At 61.7% G+C, this 21,043-nt stretch overlaps 1 protein-coding gene across 2 annotated transcripts; it reads right to left on the bottom strand.

Moving 5' to 3' along the window:
- Positions 1-4,042: 4,042 nt before the first annotated feature.
- On the bottom strand, positions 4,043-20,032 carry EPPK1 (epiplakin 1). Of its 2 annotated transcripts, XM_086741397.1 has the most exons (2): positions 12,372-20,032; positions 4,043-10,943 (listed from the first exon to the last, which is right to left on the bottom strand). In XM_086741397.1, exons 1-2 carry the CDS (start codon positions 20,030-20,032, stop codon positions 4,490-4,492), a joined length of 14,115 nt encoding a protein of 4,704 aa, XP_086597523.1. In that variant the 3' UTR covers positions 4,043-4,489. The 2 variants fall into 2 exon arrangements, with proteins under 2 accessions (XP_086597523.1, XP_010119658.2); XM_010121356.2 differs by having other exon boundaries at positions 4,043-20,032.
- Positions 20,033-21,043: the final 1,011 nt, after the last annotated feature.

The raw sequence follows: 21,043 nt of genomic DNA, 5'->3' as shown, positions 1-21,043 counted from the left end.
GTTGCTCAGTCACCTCCAATGGGAGGGAAGGGACCTCTGGAGATCCACCCCCTCTGCTTAAAGCCGGGTCGGCCGCAACTAGCCTGAGGTTGCTCAGGGCCACGTGCAGTTGGGTTTGGGTATTTCCAAGGATAGAGACTCTGCAAGCTCTTTGGGCAAACCCTGCCAAAATTTTGACCACCTTCACAGCAAAAAAGTGTTTCCTGATGTTCAGAGGGAACCTCCTGTCCTGTCTTGCCTCTTGTCCTGTCACTGGGTGCCACTGACAAGAGCCTGGCCCCACCTGTGCTCCCTCCCTTCGGGTGTTTGTACGCGTTGGTGAGATCCCTGGAGCCTTTTCTTCTCCAGGATGAACAGCCCCAGCTCCCTCAGCCTGTCCTCATCGGAGACGTGCTCCAGTCTCTTTGTCACCTCCCTGACTGTTTGCTGGACTCTCTCCAGTACGTCTGTGTCCATTTACTGGGGAGCCCAGAACTGGACCCAGTACTACAGGCGTGGCCTCACCAGTACGGGGCGGAGGGAAGGGTCCCCTCCCTCGAGCTGCTGGCGGTGTGTTGCCTAATGTGGACCAGGAGGGCCAGTGGCCTCCTCCGCTGCAGGAGCACCTTGCTGGCTCACGTTTAGCGGGGACGGCCAGGTCCTTTCCTGCAGAACCGCCCTCCAGCAGGCCACCTCCCTTGCGCCACTGCCCAGGGCTGATCCTCCCCAGGGGCAGGACTTGGGGTTTGCCCTTGTTCTACCAGGTGAGGTTCCTTTCTGAAGCTCAGCGAGGGGAAATGCAAAGTCCTCGCTCCCAGAGTTCCGCAGCTGCTCTGGGTATCCTCCAGGTACTAGCAAGAGCTCGTAGCCTGAGGGCTGGCCAGATCTTGTCAGTCTCTCCGCCATCCCAGATTTGGCCCCAGGTCCCTGTGAAGACCCTGTAAACCTCCTCCTTGTTTTCCCTGCTCGGGTGCTGCAGGCACTCTCAGCGGCCCCAGGCTTTGAGAGCAGCATCCACCCTCGGGAGCTCTGGGCTGAGGATGCTCACCCAGGACCGGGGAGGACGCTCACCACGCCCCACCAGCCAACGCCAGGCACATGGGCTGTGACCCACGGCCCCGCTCCCGCTGGCGTGGAGCCCCGCACTCACACCAGCCCCCCTCAGTAGCTGGTTTTTGGGACACGGTCGGTGGAACCCTCCCCAGATCCAGCGAGCTGGGGCCCCTGCAGCTGCAGCCCCTCAGGGTTATATCGGCACCAGCTGCGGGGCCCTGCTGTGCCTGCCATCTCTTGATAGCCCGTCAATTAGTGCCACAGGCAGGTTTTTTCTGGTTATTGGCTTCGTTAACACTAACTGATCAGGTTTTATGTCTCTCTGTTTGCCTCCCTCATCTTCTCAACAGAAGCATCCCCTTGCTCCCCATGTCCTGACGGACTGGCGCGACTGGCCAGGTTTGTTCCCATCGCGCTCCCCTGCCATCTGTGGATCAGGTTTGTCCCTGCATGTCCCTGTTGATGGCTCCTTTGACCGGATGCCCTCCAAGTAGCGGGTGCTCTCCGTCCGCACAGCCTCCCACCGCCAAAGCCCCGCTGGCCACCGAGCCTGGGCTGCTGCTGAGCTCCTGGGTGCAGCCCCACCGAGGAGCCCGGTCTCCTCTGGGGATGTTACGGCCTTTGGATGGATGCAGCTCGTGTGTGATATCCCGGCACGGCCAACTGCCCTCCCCAATCTTAACGTTTGATTTGCTCTGCTGCTGAGGGCACACCGAACCCCCTGTTGCAGTTCTTGCTGCTGAACAGCTCGGGTGCGTGGACGCTGCAACCGCTTCTCCCTCTCTGTGCCTCTTTCCCCGCCCTGAGCATCGCCTGCCGTTTCTATTCCAGTTGCTTGGTCTTACCACAGTTCTTGCAGCTGGCACTTTTCTTTGCAAAGCTGAATAATTTAATACCACCCGCTCCTTCGCTGTTCGCAGTGTTTCCCAGACCATGTCTGCGCGTGCCAAACGCTCTCAGCAGGGTTCCTCTGCCCCGCTGGTGACTCCCTCGCTAAGAGGAGAGATCGCTTTTTCTTGCTTTTTCTTTCCTTTGAGCATTTGCAGCTTTTGCCTCCGTGACACCCCAGCAGCAACCACCACAGTTTAGCTGTGTGCGGAAACCCTTCTCTTCCTGCAGAACCTGGTTCTTGGTCTTCTTTTCTAGGTCTCTAGCGCCGTGAGGTGATAACAGCCAAGCTTTGACGAGCTGTCAGTTGGCAGATGATGCTCTGGCCCTGGGCTGGGAGACTGACAACTTCAGAATACGATGAGGTTTCCTCTTGATTCCTCTTCTCTTCTCTATCCTAGTGGATACATAAAAAATAATCTACTAGCTTTCAGCTGGGTTTAGTTAAAAGGCGTTTGGCAGGTGTCTAAGATGGAAGATCCTATCAAGAAATGGCCTTGTTAGGGTTAGCACAAACGTGGGACGGCTGACAGGAGGAGTTTACCACCAGAAAGAGACCCTGGCGAGGGGAAGGGCTGACCGCAGCCGGAGGGTTGCCGAGGTCCATCCTGCTCCACGGGGACCGCTGGGTCTGCGTGGCTTCGCTGGCAAGGCACCAGCTAGTGACCAGAGGGCTGAGGAACGGGACACCCGGAGACCAGCGGAAAAGCAAGGAGGAGGGTGAAAGATGTGGCACTCGGGACTAAGAGCAGACAGTCCGAGGGCAAGGGGCGTGGGCGGGGGTTCAGGAACGGCTGAGGTGGAGCAGGACAAGGGCCCGTCCAGCTGGGTGCTTCGTCTCGCGCAGCAGCCGGTAGCGAGCCCTCCTACCCCACAGCAGGGTGCAGGGCTCCGAGAGCTGGAGGCGGCCCAAGGCTAGAGCGAGTGAAAGACAGCGTGGCCATTCCCCTGGATTTGGCTACAGCATTTTCTCACCTGTTTCCAGGAAAGAGCAGAAGTCAAGAAGAATAGGAAGCCTCTTGGCTGACACGGAGCCCAGGTCATGGAGGTGTTACGGCGCCCGCGGGTTGGTGTGGGAAGAAGCTGGACCAACCCCAGAGCAGAGCGTGGGGAGGGCCGAGAGCTGTAAAACATCCCCCTTACGCCCTGGTGCTTTGGGTAAATTGGGGCGTTTCTGGTGCTTCTCCGTGTTCGTAGTGCGGGTGGTGGGACAGTCGCAGTTACACCAGCGCAGAGCGAGCGTCCCCTCTCTGCTCTGCTGCAGCCGGCTCTGCCCAGTGCCAGCCTCTACGTTTAACTCTGGGAGAGCAGCGTGAGCCGTACCGACGCCTCCCTGATCCTGTCTTCCGTCTCTGAGTAACCTGCGGCCATGGGGCCTCCTGGGACAGAGGCAACCTTGACGTTTAACAGCCCAGCGGCATTCTCTCCCGCTAATTTGCCCCATCACTTCTTGAGCCCACACACGTCTCCGGGCTCTACAGCAGGTTACGCAGGGAGTTCCACAGCCAATCGACACTCGTTTCCAGCTGTTAGCTCCATAGGCTGTAGCAAAAAACCCATTTTCCAGGAAATTACTGGGTTAATTAAGGCAAATGGCCTCAGGTAAGCAGTAGTAGAATTACTCAGCCCTGAACGCCACGGCAGAGCGGCTCTGGGGCTGCCTGCTCCCCAGGAGCGTGACACGCGGGCTGAGTCGGCTCAGGACACGGGATGGCAAAAGGGGCCGAGAAATGCACAGAGGTCTCGGGCAGGGGGAACGGGCGCGCCACTGCGGCTCCCCGGCCGTGCATGGACAGGCGAGAAATGCGGCACCACGACGTACGCTTCGGGCTGGCAGCTCTGGCGTGGCCCCATGGCACAGCTCCGCAGAGGCTCCATGGAGAGCTGGAGGGCCCGAGGGATGGAAAGCATGGCATGAGAGAACGGAGTGTGCGTATCGGTGAGAGACCAAACCATGCTCGGCAGAGCGTGCAAGTAGTCCAGGCACGCCCAGAAACACTAGAGAGGCTGAGGCGTTAAGAGCAAACACAGGAAGCGTATCCCACGCCAGGAAAACCTGACACCACCCACACCGAGTGCCTGCGCGGAAATCTCCTCCTCATGCAAAATTCATCTTGGAGAACCTGCAGCTCTGATAATGCCCTGCAAATCTGATAAGAAAATAACGTTCACCAACATAAGAAACCAGACTAGAAGGAGAATAAAAATGCCATTGTCCCAACAACTCATACACCATAAAATATGCACTTTAATTTAAACCAAAATGAGAAGAACATATTTCACCAAAATGACCTGAGATAATCCAGGACGATTCCTGTATTCCTGAAAGTCTACAGAAGACAAAGGCTTGACACAAATTAAAACAACTCTGGGCTGAATCACAGAAAAACTATGCCTGATGCGGGTGGGTTATGGAAAAGAAAAGAGAAAACTAAATTTTCTGAAGATAATTAAAATTTTAAAAAACAGAATTAAAAAAAATAAAAGGCATGCACGAAATAAAGATTTGTAACAGCTAACTTGTTAAACAATTCTATAACAAAAACAAAAAATGCACAAGGACTTGCAATTATTTTCTCAAAACAGTAAGGAAATAAAGACCAGTGTCCGGGTCGGGCACGCAGCGGCGGAGGAGCTGCATGTAGGTGAGGTTCTCGTGGGTGTTGGGGTCGAAGAAGCCCTTGGTATCGTCGGTGGGATCGGAGAGGCACTGGTTCATCTCCTGGTCGAAGTAGCCGCGCCGGTAGGCCACCTCGACGGGGAGGCGGTGGCTGTGCACGGGGTCGATGATGCCGCCGGTGGCGATCTGGGCCTCGAGCAGGCGGATGCCGTGCTCCTTGACGATGAGCTCCTTCTTCATGGCCTGGAAGAGGGAGATCTGCTTGCCGGTGTAGGGGTCGGTGTAGCCCGTCACGGCCCTCTCGGCCGACAGGAGCTTCTCGTGCAGCTCGCTGCCCACCAGCCCGGCCGAGACGGCCTCGTCCACGGAGAGCTTCTTGTTGGCGAGCGGGTCGACGACGAAGCCGGTGGCAGCCTGCGCCTCCAGCAGCACCAGGGCCGTGCCCTGCCTCAGGATGCCCTTCCACATGGCCTGGTAGATGCTCATCTTCTCCATCTTGGCGGGGTCGGCCTTGGAGGGCACCAGCACACCGGCGATGCAGCCCGTGCCGTCCAGGTAGCGCTTGACGGAGGCCATCTCCGTCACCTCCTCCACCGTCTTGGAGCCCTGGACCAGGTCGGCCAGCGTGTCCTTGTCGATGATGCCCGAGTCCACCAGGTCCGAGGCGGTCACCTGCCTCCGGAGGCCCGTGAATTTCACGTTGCCGCTCCGCTCCGCCGCCTCCTGGACGAGGACGGTGAGGAGCCTTGCCAGCTCGTCCAGCGCCAGGCTCCCGGCCCGCGCCTTGGCCAGCAGCTCCTGCCTCTTGGCCTCGGAGACGTACTTGGAGAAGAGGAGCTCCCACAGGGAGACCTTCCTGCCGTGGAAGGCGCCCGCCGAGACCTCCACGGTGCGGGACTTGAGGGACCGCTCCAGCTCCAGCTCCAGCTCCAGCTCCAGCTCCAGCTCCCGCTGCCGCTCGCGCTCGCGCTCCAGCTCCTGCTCCCGCTCGCGCTCCTGCTCCTGCCGGGAGCCCGCGGCCCTGCCGTTCTCGGCCGGCGGCAGGGCCTCCTGCTGCGTTGGCTTGTGGGCCAGGCCAGCGCCGTGGCCCTGGCCCTCAGCCCCGGTGATGATGGCGGTGAGGAGGGAGATCATCTCCGAGACGGTGACCGTCCCCGCCTTGTACTTGCGCAGGAGGTCCTGGCGCCGGTGGTCGGGGACGTAGCGGGAGAAGAGGAGCTCCCAGACGGTGACGCTCTGGCCCTGGAAGAGCCCCACGCTGACGGTGGTGCGGGCGGCCTGCAGGGCTTTGCGGGCGTCCTCGGTCAGCTGGTAGAGCACGGAGCCCTTGTCCATCAGCTGGAGCATGAGCAGCCCCGTGTCCGGGTCGGGCACGCAGCGGCGGAGGAGCTGCATGTAGGTGAGGTTCTCGTGGGTGTTGGGGTCGAAGAAGCCCTTGGTGTCGTCGGTGGGATCGGAGAGGCACTGGTTCATCTCCTGGTCGAAGTAGCCGCGCCGGTAGGCCACCTCGACAGGGAGGCGGTGGCTGTGCACGGGGTCGATGATGCCGCCGGTGGCGATCTGGGCCTCGAGCAGGCGGATGCCGTGCTCCTTGACGATGAGCTCCTTCTTCATGGCCTGGAAGAGGGAGATCTGCTCGCCGGTGTAGGGGTCGGTGTAGCCCGTCACGGCCCTCTCGGCCGACAGGAGCTTCTCGTGCAGCTCGCTGCCCACCAGCCCGGCCGAGACGGCCTCGTCCACGGAGAGCTTCTTGTTGGCGAGCGGGTCGACGACGAAGCCGGTGGCAGCCTGCGCCTCCAGCAGCACCAGGGCCGTGCCCTGCCTCAGGATGCCCTTCCACATGGCCTGGTAGATGCTCATCTTCTCCATCTTGGCGGGGTCGGCCTTGGAGGGCACCAGCACACCGGCGATGCAGCCCGTGCCGTCCAGGTAGCGCTTGACGGAGGCCATCTCCGTCACCTCCTCCACCGTCTTGGAGCCCTGGACCAGGTCGGCCAGCGTGTCCTTGTCGATGATGCCCGAGTCCACCAGGTCCGAGGCGGTCACCTGCCTCCGGAGGCCCGTGAATTTCACGTTGCCGCTCCGCTCCGCCGCCTCCTGGACGAGGACGGTGAGGAGCCTTGCCAGCTCGTCCAGCGCCAGGCTCCCGGCCCGCGCCTTGGCCAGCAGCTCCTGCCTCTTGGCCTCGGAGACGTACTTGGAGAAGAGGAGCTCCCACAGGGAGACCTTCCTGCCGTGGAAGGCGCCCGCCGAGACCTCCACGGTGCGGGACTTGAGGGACCGCTCCAGCTCCAGCTCCAGCTCCAGCTCCCGCTGCCGCTCGCGCTCGCGCTCCAGCTCCCGCTCCCGCTCGCGCTCCTGCTCCTGCCGGGAGCCCGCGGCCCTGCCGTTCTCGGCCGGCGGCAGGGCCTCCTGCTGCGTTGGCTTGCGGGCCAGGCCAGCGCCGTGGCCCTGGCCCTCAGCCCCGGTGATGATGGCGGTGAGGAGGGAGATCATCTCCGAGATGGTGACCGTCCCCGCCTTGTACTTGCGCAGGAGGTCCTGGCGCCGGTGGTCGGGGACGTAGCGGGAGAAGAGGAGCTCCCAGACGGTGACGCTCTGGCCCTGGAAGAGCCCCACGCTGACGGTGGTGCGGGCGGCCTGCAGGGCTTTGCGGGCGTCCTCGGTCAGCTGGTAGAGCACGGAGCCCTTGTCCATCAGCTGGAGCATGAGCAGCCCCGTGTCCGGGTCGGGCACGCAGCGGCGGAGGAGCTGCATGTAGGTGAGGTTCTCGTGGGTGTTGGGGTCGAAGAAGCCCTTGGTGTCGTCGGTGGGATCGGAGAGGCACTGGTTCATCTCCTGGTCGAAGTAGCCGCGCCGGTAGGCCACCTCGACGGGGAGGCGGTGGCTGTGCACGGGGTCGATGATGCCGCCGGTGGCGATCTGGGCCTCGAGCAGGCGGATGCCGTGCTCCTTGACGATGAGCTCCTTCTTCATGGCCTGGAAGAGGGAGATCTGCTCGCCGGTGTAGGGGTCGGTGTAGCCCGTCACGGCCCTCTCGGCCGACAGGAGCTTCTCGTGCAGCTCGCTGCCCACCAGCCCGGCCGAGACGGCCTCGTCCACGGAGAGCTTCTTGTTGGCGAGCGGGTCGACGACGAAGCCGGTGGCAGCCTGCGCCTCCAGCAGCACCAGGGCCGTGCCCTGCCTCAGGATGCCCTTCCACATGGCCTGGTAGATGCTCATCTTCTCCATCTTGGCGGGGTCGGCCTTGGAGGGTACCAGCACACCGGCGATGCAGCCCGTGCCGTCCAGGTAGCGCTTGACGGAGGCCATCTCCGTCACCTCCTCCACCGTCTTGGAGCCCTGGACCAGGTCGGCCAGCGTGTCCTTGTCGATGATGCCCGAGTCCACCAGGTCCGAGGCGGTCACCTGCCTCCGGAGGCCCGTGAATTTCACGTTGCTGCTCCGCTCCGCCGCCTCCTGGACGAGGACGGTGAGGAGCCTTGCCAGCTCGTCCAGCGCCAGGCTCCCGGCCCGCGCCTTGGCCAGCAGCTCCTGCCTCTTGGCCTCGGAGACGTACTTGGAGAAGAGGAGCTCCCACAGGGAGACCTTCCTGCCGTGGAAGGCACCCGCCGAGACCTCCACGGTGCGGGACTTGAGGGACCGCTCCAGCTCCAGCTCCAGCTCCAGCTCCAGCTCCAGCTCCCGCTGCCGCTCGCGCTCGCGCTCCAGCTCCCGCTCCCGCTCGCGCTCCTGCTCCTGCCGGGAGCCCGCGGCCCTGCCGTTCTCGGCCGGCGGCAGGGCCTCCTGCTGCGTTGGCTTGCGGGCCAGGCCAGCGCCGTGGCCCTGGCCCTCAGCCCCGGTGATGATGGCGGTGAGGAGGGAGATCATCTCCGAGACGGTGACCGTCCCCGCCTTGTACTTGCGCAGGAGGTCCTGGCGCCGGTGGTCGGGGACGTAGCGGGAGAAGAGGAGCTCCCAGACGGTGACGCTCTGGCCCTGGAAGAGCCCCACGCTGACGGTGGTGCGGGCGGCCTGCAGGGCTTTGCGGGCGTCCTCGGTCAGCTGGTAGAGCACGGAGCCCTTGTCCATCAGCTGGAGCATGAGCAGCCCCGTGTCCGGGTCGGGCACGCAGCGGCGGAGGAGCTGCATGTAGGTGAGGTTCTCGTGGGTGTTGGGGTCGAAGAAGCCCTTGGTGTCGTCGGTGGGATCGGAGAGGCACTGGTTCATCTCCTGGTCGAAGTAGCCGCGCCGGTAGGCCACCTCGACAGGGAGGCGGTGGCTGTGCACGGGGTCGATGATGCCGCCGGTGGCGATCTGGGCCTCGAGCAGGCGGATGCCGTGCTCCTTGACGATGAGCTCCTTCTTCATGGCCTGGAAGAGGGAGATCTGCTTGCCGGTGTAGGGGTCGGTGTAGCCCGTCACGGCCCTCTCGGCCGACAGGAGCTTCTCGTGCAGCTCGCTGCCCACCAGCCCGGCCGAGACGGCCTCGTCCACGGAGAGCTTCTTGTTGGCGAGCGGGTCGACGACGAAGCCGGTGGCAGCCTGCGCCTCCAGCAGCACCAGGGCCGTGCCCTGCCTCAGGATGCCCTTCCACATGGCCTGGTAGATGCTCATCTTCTCCATCTTGGCGGGGTCGGCCTTGGAGGGCACCAGCACGCCGGCGATGCAGCCCGTGCCGTCCAGGTAGCGCTTGACGGAGGCCATCTCCGTCACCTCCTCCACCGTCTTGGAGCCCTGGACCAGGTCGGCCAGCGTGTCCTTGTCGATGATGCCCGAGTCCACCAGGTCCGAGGCGGTCACCTGCCTCCGGAGGCCCGTGAATTTCACGTTGCCGCTCCGCTCCGCCGCCTCCTGGACGAGGACGGTGAGGAGCCTTGCCAGCTCGTCCAGCGCCAGGCTCCCGGCCCGCGCCTTGGCCAGCAGCTCCTGCCTCTTGGCCTCGGAGACGTACTTGGAGAAGAGGAGCTCCCACAGGGAGACCTTCCTGCCGTGGAAGGCGCCCGCCGAGACCTCCACGGTGCGGGACTTGAGGGACCGCTCCAGCTCCAGCTCCAGCTCCAGCTCCCGCTGCCGCTCGCGCTCGCGCTCCAGCTCCCGCTCCCGCTCGAGCTCCTGCTCCTGCCGGGAGCCCGCGACCCTGCCGTTCTCGGCCGGCGGCAGGGCCTCCTGCTGCGTTGGCTTGCGGGCCAGGCCAGCGCCGTGGCCCTGGCCCTCAGCCCCGGTGATGATGGCGGTGAGGAGGGAGATCATCTCCGAGACGGTGACCGTCCCCGCCTTGTACTTGCGCAGGAGGTCCTGGCGCCGGTGGTCGGGGACGTAGCGGGAGAAGAGGAGCTCCCAGACGGTGACGCTCTGGCCCTGGAAGAGCCCCACGCTGACGGTGGTGCGGGCGGCCTGCAGGGCTTTGCGGGCGTCCTCGGTCAGCTGGTAGAGCACGGAGCCCTTGTCCATCAGCTGGAGCATGAGCAGCCCCGTGTCCGGGTCGGGCACGCAGCGGCGGAGGAGCTGCATGTAGGTGAGGTTCTCGTGGGTGTTGGGGTCGAAGAAGCCCTTGGTGTCGTCGGTGGGGTCGGAGAGGCACTGGTTCATCTCCTGGTCGAAGTAGCCGCGCCGGTAGGCCACCTCGACGGGGAGGCGGTGGCTGTGCACGGGGTCGATGATGCCGCCGGTGGCGATCTGGGCCTCGAGCAGGCGGATGCCGTGCTCCTTGACGATGAGCTCCTTCTTCATGGCCTGGAAGAGGGAGATCTGCTCGCCGGTGTAGGGGTCGGTGTAGCCCGTCACGGCCCTCTCGGCCGACAGGAGCTTCTCGTGCAGCTCGCTGCCCACCAGCCCGGCCGAGACGGCCTCGTCCACGGAGAGCTTCTTGTTGGCGAGCGGGTCGACGACGAAGCCGGTGGCAGCCTGCGCCTCCAGCAGCACCAGGGCCGTGCCCTGCCTCAGGATGCCCTTCCACATGGCCTGGTAGATGCTCATCTTCTCCATCTTGGCGGGGTCGGCCTTGGAGGGCACCAGCACGCCGGCGATGCAGCCCGTGCCGTCCAGGTAGCGCTTGACGGAGGCCATCTCCGTCACCTCCTCCACCGTCTTGGAGCCCTGGACCAGGTCGGCCAGCGTGTCCTTGTCGATGATGCCCGAGTCCACCAGGTCCGAGGCGGTCACCTGCCTCCGGAGGCCCGTGAATTTCACGTTGCCGCTCCGCTCCGCTGCCTCCTGGACGAGGACGGTGAGGAGCCTTGCCAGCTCGTCCAGCGCCAGGCTCCCGGCCCGCGCCTTGGCCAGCAGCTCCTGCCTCTTGGCCTCGGAGATGTACTTGGAGAAGAGGAGCTCCCACAGGGAGACCTTCCTGCCGTGGAAGGCGCCCGCCGAGACCTCCACGGTGCGGGACTTGAGGGACCGCTCCAGCTCCAGCTCCAGCTCCAGCTCCAGCTCCAGCTCCCGCTGCCGCTCGCGCTCGCGCTCCAGCTCCCGCTCCCGCTCGCGCTCCTGCTCCTGCCGGGAGCCCGCGGCCCTGCCGTTCTCGGCCGGCGGCAGGGCCTCCTGCTGCGTTGGCTTGCGGGCCAGGCCAGCGCCGTGGCCCTGGCCCTCAGCCCCGGTGATGATGGCGGTGAGGAGGGAGATCATCTCCGAGACGGTGACCGTCCCCGCCTTGTACTTGCGCAGGAGGTCCTGGCGCCGGTGGTCGGGGACGTAGCGGGAGAAGAGGAGCTCCCAGACGGTGACGCTCTGGCCCTGGAAGAGCCCCACGCTGACGGTGGTGCGGGCGGCCTGCAGGGCTTTGCGGGCGTCCTCGGTCAGCTGGTAGAGCACGGAGCCCTTGTCCATCAGCTGGAGCATGAGCAGCCCCGTGTCCTGGTCGGGCACGCAGCGGCGGAGGAGCTGCATGTAGGTGAGGTTCTCGTGGGTGTTGGGGTCGAAGAAGCCCTTGGTGTCGTCGGTGGGATCGGAGAGGCACTGGTTCATCTCCTGGTCGAAGTAGCCGCGCCGGTAGGCCACCTCGACGGGGAGGCGGTGGCTGTGCACGGGGTCGATGATGCCGCCGGTGGCGATCTGGGCCTCGAGCAGGCGGATGCCGTGCTCCTTGACGATGAGCTCCTTCTTCATGGCCTGGAAGAGGGAGATCTGCTCGCCGGTGTAGGGGTCGGTGTAGCCCGTCACGGCCCTCTCGGCCGACAGGAGCTTCTCGTGCAGCTCGCTGCCCACCAGCCCGGCCGAGACGGCCTCGTCCACGGAGAGCTTCTTGTTGGCGAGCGGGTCGACGACGAAGCCGGTGGCAGCCTGCGCCTCCAGCAGCACCAGGGCCGTGCCCTGCCTCAGGATGCCCTTCCACATGGCCTGGTAGATGCTCATCTTCTCCATCTTGGCGGGGTCGGCCTTGGAGGGCACCAGCACGCCGGCGATGCAGCCCGTGCCGTCCAGGTAGCGCTTGACGGAGGCCATCTCCGTCACCTCCTCCACCGTCTTGGAGCCCTGGACCAGGTCGGCCAGCGTGTCCTTGTCGATGATGCCCGAGTCCACCAGGTCCGAGGCGGTCACCTGCCTCCGGAGGCCCGTGAATTTCACGTTGCCGCTCCGCTCCGCCGCCTCCTGGACGAGGACGGTGAGGAGCCTTGCCAGCTCGTCCAGCGCCAGGCTCCCGGCCCGCGCCTTGGCCAGCAGCTCCTGCCTCTTGGCCTCGGAGACGTACTTGGAGAAGAGGAGCTCCCACAGGGAGACCTTCCTGCCGTGGAAGGCGCCCGCCGAGACCTCCACGGTGCGGGACTTGAGGGACCGCTCCAGCTCCAGCTCCAGCTCCAGCTCCAGCTCCCGCTGCCGCTCGCGCTCGCGCTCCAGCTCCCGCTCCCGCTCGCGCTCCTGCTCCTGCCGGGAGCCCGCGGCCCTGCCGTTCTCGGCCGGCGGCAGGGCCTCCTGCTGCGTTGGCTTGCGGGCCAGGCCAGCGCCGTGGCCCTGGCCCTCAGCCCCGGTGATGATGGCGGTGAGGAGGGAGATCATCTCCGAGACGGTGACCGTCCCCGCCTTGTACTTGCGCAGGAGGTCCTGGCGCCGGTGGTCGGGGACGTAGCGGGAGAAGAGGAGCTCCCAGACAGTGACGCTCTGGCCCTGGAAGAGCCCCACGCTGACGGTGGTGCGGGCGGCCTGCAGGGCTTTGCGGGCGTCCTCGGTCAGCTGGTAGAGCACGGAGCCCTTGTCCATCAGCTGGAGCATGAGCAGCCCCGTGTCCGGGTCGGGCACGCAGCGGCGGAGGAGCTGCATGTAGGTGAGGTTCTCGTGGGTGTTGGGGTCGAAGAAGCCCTTGGTGTCATCGGTGGGATCGGAGAGGCACTGGTTCATCTCCTGGTCGAAGTAGCCGCGCCGGTAGGCCACCTCGACGGGGAGGCGGTGGCTGTGCACGGGGTCGATGATGCCGCCGGTGGCGATCTGGGCCTCGAGCAGGCGGATGCCGTGCTCCTTGACGATGAGCTCCTTCTTCATGGCCTCAAAAAGCGACATCTTTTGTCCTGTGCTGGGGTCAATGTACCCTGTCACGGCCCTCTCTGCACAAATAAGTTTTTTTTGGAGCTCGCTGCCCACCAGCCCGGCCGAGACGGCCTCGTCTACGGAGAGCTTCTTGTTGGCGAGCGGGTCGATGATGAAGCCGGTGGCAGCCTGCGCCTCCAGCAGCACCAGTGCTGTCCCTGGTCTGAGGATGCCCTTCCACATGGCCTGGTAGATGCTCATCTTCTCCAACTTGGCGGGGTCGGCCTTGGAGGGCACCAGCACGCCGGCGATGCTTCCAGTTCCCTGAAGGTATCTTCTCACACTGTCCGTTTGTGCTATGTCTTCTGCTGTCTCTTTTCCTTCATTGAGTTTTTCCATTGTTTCTTCCGTAATTATCTGGGCACTGAGAAGTTCTGATGCTGTTATTTGCTGTCTGATTCCTTGGAACCAGACATCGCTTCTGTCGTCTTCTTTTTCTTTAATAATATTGAGTATCGTGTCAATGATTCCTTGTATGATGTGATGGGATTCCTCTTTGTATTTTTTCACCAGTTCTTTTCTTTTCTCTTCCGTGATGTACTCGGAACAGAGGAGTTCCCACAGAGATAACACATGCCCTTTGTATTTTCCAACAGGCACTTGTACCTTTGTTGATACGAGGGCGTTTTTTGTTTGCTCATCAATGTAGAAATAGTCATCTTCCTTTTCCATGACCTGCAGCAGGTACAGTTTGGTATCTCTTTCTCTGGAGCATCTCTCTAGGAGCTGACTGTAACTGATTTTCTCGTGAGTGTTTGGATCTGTGAAACCTTTGATACCATGATCCGGATCAGAAAGTTGGAGAAACATCTCCTCATCCAAGCAGCCGCGCCGGTAGGCCACCTCAACGGGGAGGCGGTGGCTGTGCACGGGGTCGATGACGCCGCCGGTGGCGAGCTGGGCCTCGAGCAGGCGGATGCCGTCCTCCTTGACGATTATCTTTTGCCTTATGGCCTGGAAGAGGGATATTTTCTTTCCTGTCTGAGGATCTGTGTATCCTGTCACAGCTTTCTCTGCTGACAGGAGCTGCTGGTGCATGTTGCTCCCCACCAGCCCGGACAATACAGCCTCGTCCACCAAGAGCTTCTCATTTTTCAGTGGGTCAACGAGAAAACCAGTGGCAGCCTGTGCCTCCAGCAGCCCCAGTGCACACTGCTCTGTGAGGAGCCCCTTCCTCAGGGCCTGGTAGATGCTCATCTTCTCTCTCCTTGCTGGGAGCAGAACCCCGGCAATGCACCCAGTGCCCTCTAGGTACCTTTTGACGCTGTCCCTCTTTCCGAGGCTGGCAAGCGTGAGACTCCCTTCTTGCAGCTGATCTAGCGTTTTCTTGTCAATTATCTCAGAGTTGAACAGTTCTGATATGGACACGTCCCCTCGGAGCCCTTTCACTTTGAGGGCTTCTCCTCTTCGCTCCGTGTCCTCGATTATCTTGAGGATGAGGGCTGCAAGTTCTTCCAGTGAGAGCGTTTTGCATTTGTACTGCATCACCAGTTCTTTCCTTTTCTGCTCGGAGATGTAATGAGAGCAGAGGATTTCCCAGATGGAAACTGTTTGGTCCTTAAACTTTCCAACTTTCACTTCAAGGGGCTTTGAGCGCAGAACCTGTTTTGTAACCTCGTCAATGTAGAAGTACTTTCCTCCTTCCTGTACAACTTGTAGCATGTACAACCCGGTCTCTGGATCTTGGACACATCTCTCCAGGAGCTGCATGTAGGTGAGGTTCTCGTGGGTGTTGGGGTCGAAGAAGCCCTTGGTGTCGTCGGTGGGGTCGGAGAGGATCTGGTTCATCTCCTGATTGAAGTAACCGCGCTGGTAGGCCACCTCGACGGGGAGGCGGTGGCTGTGCACGGGGTCTATGATGCCACCGGTGGCGATCTGGGCCTCGAGCAGGCGGATGCCGTGGCTCTTCACAATCAGTCCTTGGTTCATAGCTTCAAACAGAGACATTGGGGCTTTTGTGTAGGGGTCAGTGTAGCCCGTCACAGCTCTTTCTGCACAGAGCAGCTTTTCGAAAATCTCCCCTCCAATCAGACCTGCGGTTAACGCTTCCTGCACTGAAAACTTCTTGTTTTTCTGTGGGTCGATGATGTAGCCGGTGGCAGCCTGCGCCTCCAGCAGCACCAGTGCTGTCCCTGGCCGCAGTATGCCCTTCCTCATGGCCTGGTAGATGCTCATCTTCTCATTGCTTGGCTGTATGAGGACCCCTGCTATGAAATTGCTGCCCTCCAGGTACCTGCGGACGGAGTCCATCTCAGTGACTTCTTTGACCGTTTTCTTCCCCTGGTTGAGCTCATCAAGGGTTTTTTTGTCTATCAGTTGGGACTGAAAGAGGTCACTGGCAGATACTCTTTTCCGCAGGCCCTTGAATGCAAACCTCTTGCCTTGTGCCTCTGTCTCTTTGATGATTGTGGTGACAATCGTTACCATTTCTTGTAGCACTTCCATGTTCTCCTCTTTGTATTTTTGCACTAGCTCCCTTCTCTTGCTGTCTGAGAGGTATTCAGAGTTGAGAAGGTCCCAGACCGACACCGTCTGTCCTTTGAACCGCCCGATGTTGACGCAAACAGTCACAGATTTCAGCACCTCCATGGTTTGTTCATCCACACAGAACATCGCGTCTTCTGAGAGAGGAAGGAGCCAGAGACCCGACTCAGCCTCGTGAACACACCTGTCCTTCAGCTGCCCATAGGTCACCTTCTCCCTTGTGTTTGGATCAAAAAAGACTTCGGTGCTGTCGTTCAGCTGGGAGAGAGTTTGGTGCAGGTCCTCGTCGTAGAAGCCGTACCTGCGTGCAGCCTGGAGTGGAAGGTGATGGTGGTGAATGGGATCGATGACCCCTCCAGTGGCCAGCTGGGCCTCTAGCAAGGGAACAGCATCTCCCAGGGGAACCAGCTCTTTCCTGAGCGCTTGGCAGAGCGAGATGGAGCTCCCCGTGTAGGGGTCTGCGTAGCCGGTCACCGCCCGCTCAGCTAGGAGAAGCTTCTCAGTCAGCTCTTCACCAACAACACCTGCTTTCACGGCATCCCTCACGCCGAGCCTCTGGTTTGTTGCCGGGTTGGTTAGGTATCCCGTGGCTGCCTGAGCTTCCAGCAGTCTCAGCGCAGCCCCTGGGAGGAGGAGATTGTTTTTCATGGCATCGTAAAAGCTCATCTTCTTTTTGGACGCCTCTACGAACACCCCGGCGATGTTGCCCGTGCCCTGCAAGTACCTCTTCACGCTCTCCATCGAGGCCACCTCCTCGGGAGTCCTTACGCCCTGAGCCAGCTCTTCAAACGTCTTCTCGGTGATGATGCCAGCATCCAGCAGCCAGACCGCAGGGACGCTGCCACGCAGGCCTTGCAGGGTGATGTGGGTGCGGGCTTTCATTTCCATCTCCCCAACCAGTCTGAGCACAAGAGCAACCAGCTGCTGCAGCGACACTTCCTCAGACCGGAACCTCTCCATGAAGTCACTCCTCTGCTCCACAGTGAAATACCCAGACTGGATTAGCTCCCAGAGGGAGACCCCTTTTTCCTTCACCACCGTTTCCTTAAAAATCCCCTGGATTTGTTTGTCGGTGTAGGCAGGGGCAGCCGTCTGTGCCAGAGGCAGCAGGTGGAAGCCGGAGATCTCATCCTTCTGGCAGCGCTTCATTAGCTCGGCGTAGGTCACGGACTCTTTGCTGTCTGGGACGCAGAAGGCCCGGTTGTCATCACTGGGCTTAGAAAGGGCCTTGCTGGTGTCCTCATCCAGGCAGCCCCGCTTCTGCGCGGATTCTATGGGGATATAGTGGCCACACGTTGGGTCAATGATGCCTCCTGTAGCCATCTGCACCTCCATCAGCTGCATGGCCTGCTTGTCAGCAACCAGGCCCTTCTTCATGGCCTGGAAGAGGGGGATGTTCTTGCCTGTGAAAGGATCTTTGTAGCCTGTTACAGCCCCTTCCGCGTGCTGCAGCTTCTCGTGGACTTCTGGCCCGATGACTCCCTCCTTGATGGCGTCATCCACGCAGAGTTTCTGGTTCTTCACTGGGTCAATGATGAAGCCCGTGGCAGCCTGGGCCTCTAGCAGTGGGAGGGCCACTGCTGGTACCATCATGTTTTTCTTCATGGCCTCGTAAATGCTCATCCTCTTGTTTGACGGCAGGAGTACAATCCCACCAATGCTGCCAGAGCCGTAGAGGTACTTTCTAATGGAGTCCATGTGCAGGACTTCCTCCGGTGTGACGGAGCCCTCCAGCATCTTCTCAAACAGGGCCTTCTCAATGATGCCTGTCTCCATCAGGTGGTAAGCGCTGACGCTGCCTCTTATGGCTGGGAACTTGATGGGGGCCCATTTTTTAATCTCCTCCTCCAACATGAGGCGAATTTGCTCCAGGGTGAGCTTCCTCAGCTGGTAGTGGTTGAATATCTCTCGGCGCCTCCCCTCGCTGAAGTACTCCGAGTTCAGCAGGTCCCACATGGAGACCCTCTCCCCCCGTAACCGCCCAAACCTGACCGGCAGCCAGGAGCCCCTGAACACCTGTCTGGTGGCGTCGTCGATGAACTGGCGCTTCCGGCTGTTCAGGGGAAGGAGGCAGAGCCCAGTGGATGGCTCCGTGATGCACTTCTCCTTCAGCTGCAGGTAGGTGAGGTTCTCGTGGGTGTTGGGGTCGAAGAAGCCCTTGGTGTCGTCGGTGGGATCAGAAAGGATTAAGTTCATCTTCTTGTCAAAGTAGCCGCGCCGGTAGGCCACCTCGACGGGGATGCGGTGGCTGTGCACGGGGTCGATGATGCCACCGGTGGCGATCTGGGCCTCGAGCAGGCGGATGCCGTGCTCCTTGATGATGAGCTCCCTCTTCATGGCCTGGAAGAGCGAGATGGTGTTCCCCGAGTAAGGATCTCTGTAGCCAGTGACTGACTTCTCTGCGGTCAGCAGCTTGTCGTAAACGTCGGGGCCAATGACGTTGGCTCTTAGCGCCTCATCCACCGAGTATCTCTTGTTTGCAACTGGGTCAATGATAAATCCAGTAGCAGCCTGTGCCTCCAGGAGGATCAGTGATGTTCCTGGCCTCAAAAATCCTTTCCGCTTTGCCTGGTAGATGCTGATTTTCTCCTGGGAGTCGGGAAGCAGGAGCCCACCGATACTGCCCGTCCCTTGCAGGTACTTCTTGACAGTGTCCATGCTGACAACTTCTTTGGCTGATGTTTCTCCCTCCTTCAGTTTCTTGAACAAATCCTTGTTGATGATTTCAGAGCTCAGGAGCTGGTCGGCTGTCACCCGGTCCCTCAGGCCTTCAAAGGTGACGTTAGCGGTGGAAGCCATTTCCTCAACGCTGGCACGGACTGCCTTACCCAATTCTTGCATAGAAAGCGTTCCTGCAAGGTACTGCTGGGTGAGAGCGGCTCTTCGCTCACTCTGGACGTGGTCTGAGAAGAGGAGTTTCCAGAGAGACACCGGCTTTCCCTTGAATTTACCCAAAGCAACAGGTACCTGGGTGTTTTCCAGAACTGTTTGGGTCCTGCAGTCAAGGAAGAGGTGGCTCCCCGCGGATCCTCCTGTACTGTCTCCGCGAAGTGGCAGCAGCAGGAGCCCCGTGGTGGGGTCAGTGACACAGCGCGTGAGCAGGTCTGCGTAGGCCAGCTTCTCCTCGGAGCTGGGGTCAAAGAACCCTTTCACATCATCGGTAGGGCTGGAGAGGAGCCGTCTGGTGGCCTCGTCCAGGTACCCCCACTTGCAAGCTGTCTCCGTGGGGACGCGGAGGTGCCTGCCTGGAGCGATTATACCCCCCGTGGCCATCTGAGCCTCCAGGAGGCAAATGCCGTGGTCCCTGGGGATAAAGCCCTTCCTGACGGCTTGGAACAGAGAGAGCATCTCTCTGGTGCAGGGGTCCCTGTACCCCGTGATGGTCCTCTCAGCTGAAGACAGTTTCTCGTGAAGCTCTGGGCCGATGAGGCCAGCCCGGACAGCCTCGTCGACTGAGTAGCTTTTGTTCTTTACAGGGTCTGTCAGGCTGCCGGTGGAGGCCTGGACTTGCAGGAGCATCAGCGCAGCGCCAGGCAGGAGGAGATGCTCCCTGAAGGCCTGGTAAAGGCTCTTCCGCTCACCGGAAGGCAGGACAACGCCAGCCACGGTCCTCGTCCCGCGCAGGAACTGCTGAACGGAGTCGTCCTCCGCTACCTCCTGGGCAGAAACTCTTCCCTCCTCAAGGCCTCTGAACACGTCGGGGCCGATGATGCCAGCGTCCAGCAGATCCCTGCTGCTCACCCTCCCTCCCAGCGCTGGGAACGTGACCCGCAGGGGCAAGAGGAGGAGGCCTGAGGCTGGATCAACCGCACACCTCTTCAAAAGCTCCGTGTAAGCGACCTTCTCCATAGTGCTGGGGTCGAGGAACCCTTTGTTGTCCTCATTGCCGAGGTCGGAGAGGAGCTGTCTCGTCTCTTCATCTAAATATCCCCTCTCGCAGGCGACGGCCGCAGGGAGCCGGCAGCCGGTGGCTGGGTCAATGACGCCTCCGGTCGCGATCTGGGCCTGCAGCAGCCGGGAGCCCTGCTCCCTCCCGATCAGCTCCTTCTGAATCGCCTGGTAGAGGGAGATTTTCTCCTCCGTGTAGGGGTCCACAAAGCCAACGGCAGCTTTTTCTGCCGTGAGCAGCCTCTCCTTCAGCTCCGGCCCCACCAGCCCCAGCTGCACGGCTTCCTCCACAGACACCCGCCTGTTCTTCACCGGGTCGGTGATGAGGCCCGTGGCTGCCTGGGCCTCGAGAAGGCAGGTTGCCGAATCCAGACTCAGCAGGTGCTCTCTGGTGGCCTCGTAAAAGCCCATGATCTTCTTCGAAGCCTCCACGTACACCCCCGCGATGCTGCCGGCTGCCTGCCAGGCCTCGCTGGACGCACCCGTTGCTGCCGCGTCCCCGTCAGCCGCTCTTTTCTGTTTGTGGGGCAAGATGTCCTGCCACTCGCGCTCTGCCCCTGGCAGGTCTTCCCCATGAGAGACAGGGGCAGCATGGCCGTTCACCGCTGGCTCGCGCTCCATCCTCCCGCCGCCTTCCTTTCGCAGCTGTCACGACTGCAGAGAGGGGAGAGAACGGGAAAGCTCAGTGAGAAACCAACTTTTCTATGTTTTGCGTGCTAAATATGGGGGGAAAAGACAAAAATAAAAAAAACCCTCACAGGCAGGAGGAAGTGACAGCCTGACAGGGACCTGCGTGCCTGCACGCGTGTTTGAAGGGCTCGCTGGGATCAACCACGCCACAGCCCAGGCGCAGTGCCGGAGGGAGGATGAGGCCACCGAGTGCCGGGCTCGCGGCTGGGTACGGGCTGCGTGGAGGTCCGGGAGCCTCGGGCAGCCATGGCCTCCGGGTGCGGCTGTGGTGCCCGGCTGCCCACAGCCTTGCACGGGGGGGCCGCGGCGCCTGGCACCCCTCAGCCCCGGGGCCGGCAGCCGGTCCCGCAGCAGGAGGCTGGGGGCTGAAGCAGGTTTGAGGGGAGCAAGGGCTGACCCCCTGGGCGGGGCGGCAGAGGTGGCTCCTGTGAAGGCCAGCCCTTCATGCAGAGTGCCTGGCACCGCTGCAGGGCTGGAAGGGAGCTGTACAGCCCACCTAGCCTCAACCCCCTGCCAGGAGCAGGGACATCTCCAACCAGATCAAGTTGCTCAGAGCCCCGGCCAAGCTGGCCTGGGATGTTTCCAGGGATGGGGCACCCACCACCTCTCTGGGCACCCTGGGACAGTGCTCTGCAGCCCTCGTTGTAAAAAATGTTTTTCTGAATCTGCCTCCCTCTATGGTAAAACCACCACCCCTCGTCCTGTCCCACCAGGCCCTGCTGGAGAGCCCCTCCCCACCTTTCCCGCAGCCCCGCTGGGCACCGGGAGCCGCTCTGAGGTCTCCCGGAGCCTCCTCCTCTCCAGACCAAGCAGCCCCAGCCTCTCTGGACCTGGCTGCAGCGATGCAGCCAGAGCAGGGCTACGCTGCCGTACGCACCGCCGTACATACCGCTGTACGCACCACTGTACACACCGCCGTACGCACCGCCGTACGCACCGCTG

Source organism: Chlamydotis macqueenii, chromosome 2 (assembly GCF_036417535.1).
Source record: "Chlamydotis macqueenii isolate bChlMac1 chromosome 2, bChlMac1.mat, whole genome shotgun sequence".
NCBI classification, from domain to species: Eukaryota; Metazoa; Chordata; class Aves; order Otidiformes; family Otididae; genus Chlamydotis; species Chlamydotis macqueenii.
Note: the sequence above shows the minus strand (reverse complement) of the source record. Positions and strands in the feature narration are given on the sequence as shown.

Bases quoted from the DNA above. Each gene is read 5' to 3' on its own strand.
- EPPK1 (XM_010121356.2), bottom strand. From the start codon at position 20,032: ATGGAGCGCGAGCCAGCGGTGAACGGCCATGCTGCCCCTGTCTCTCAT.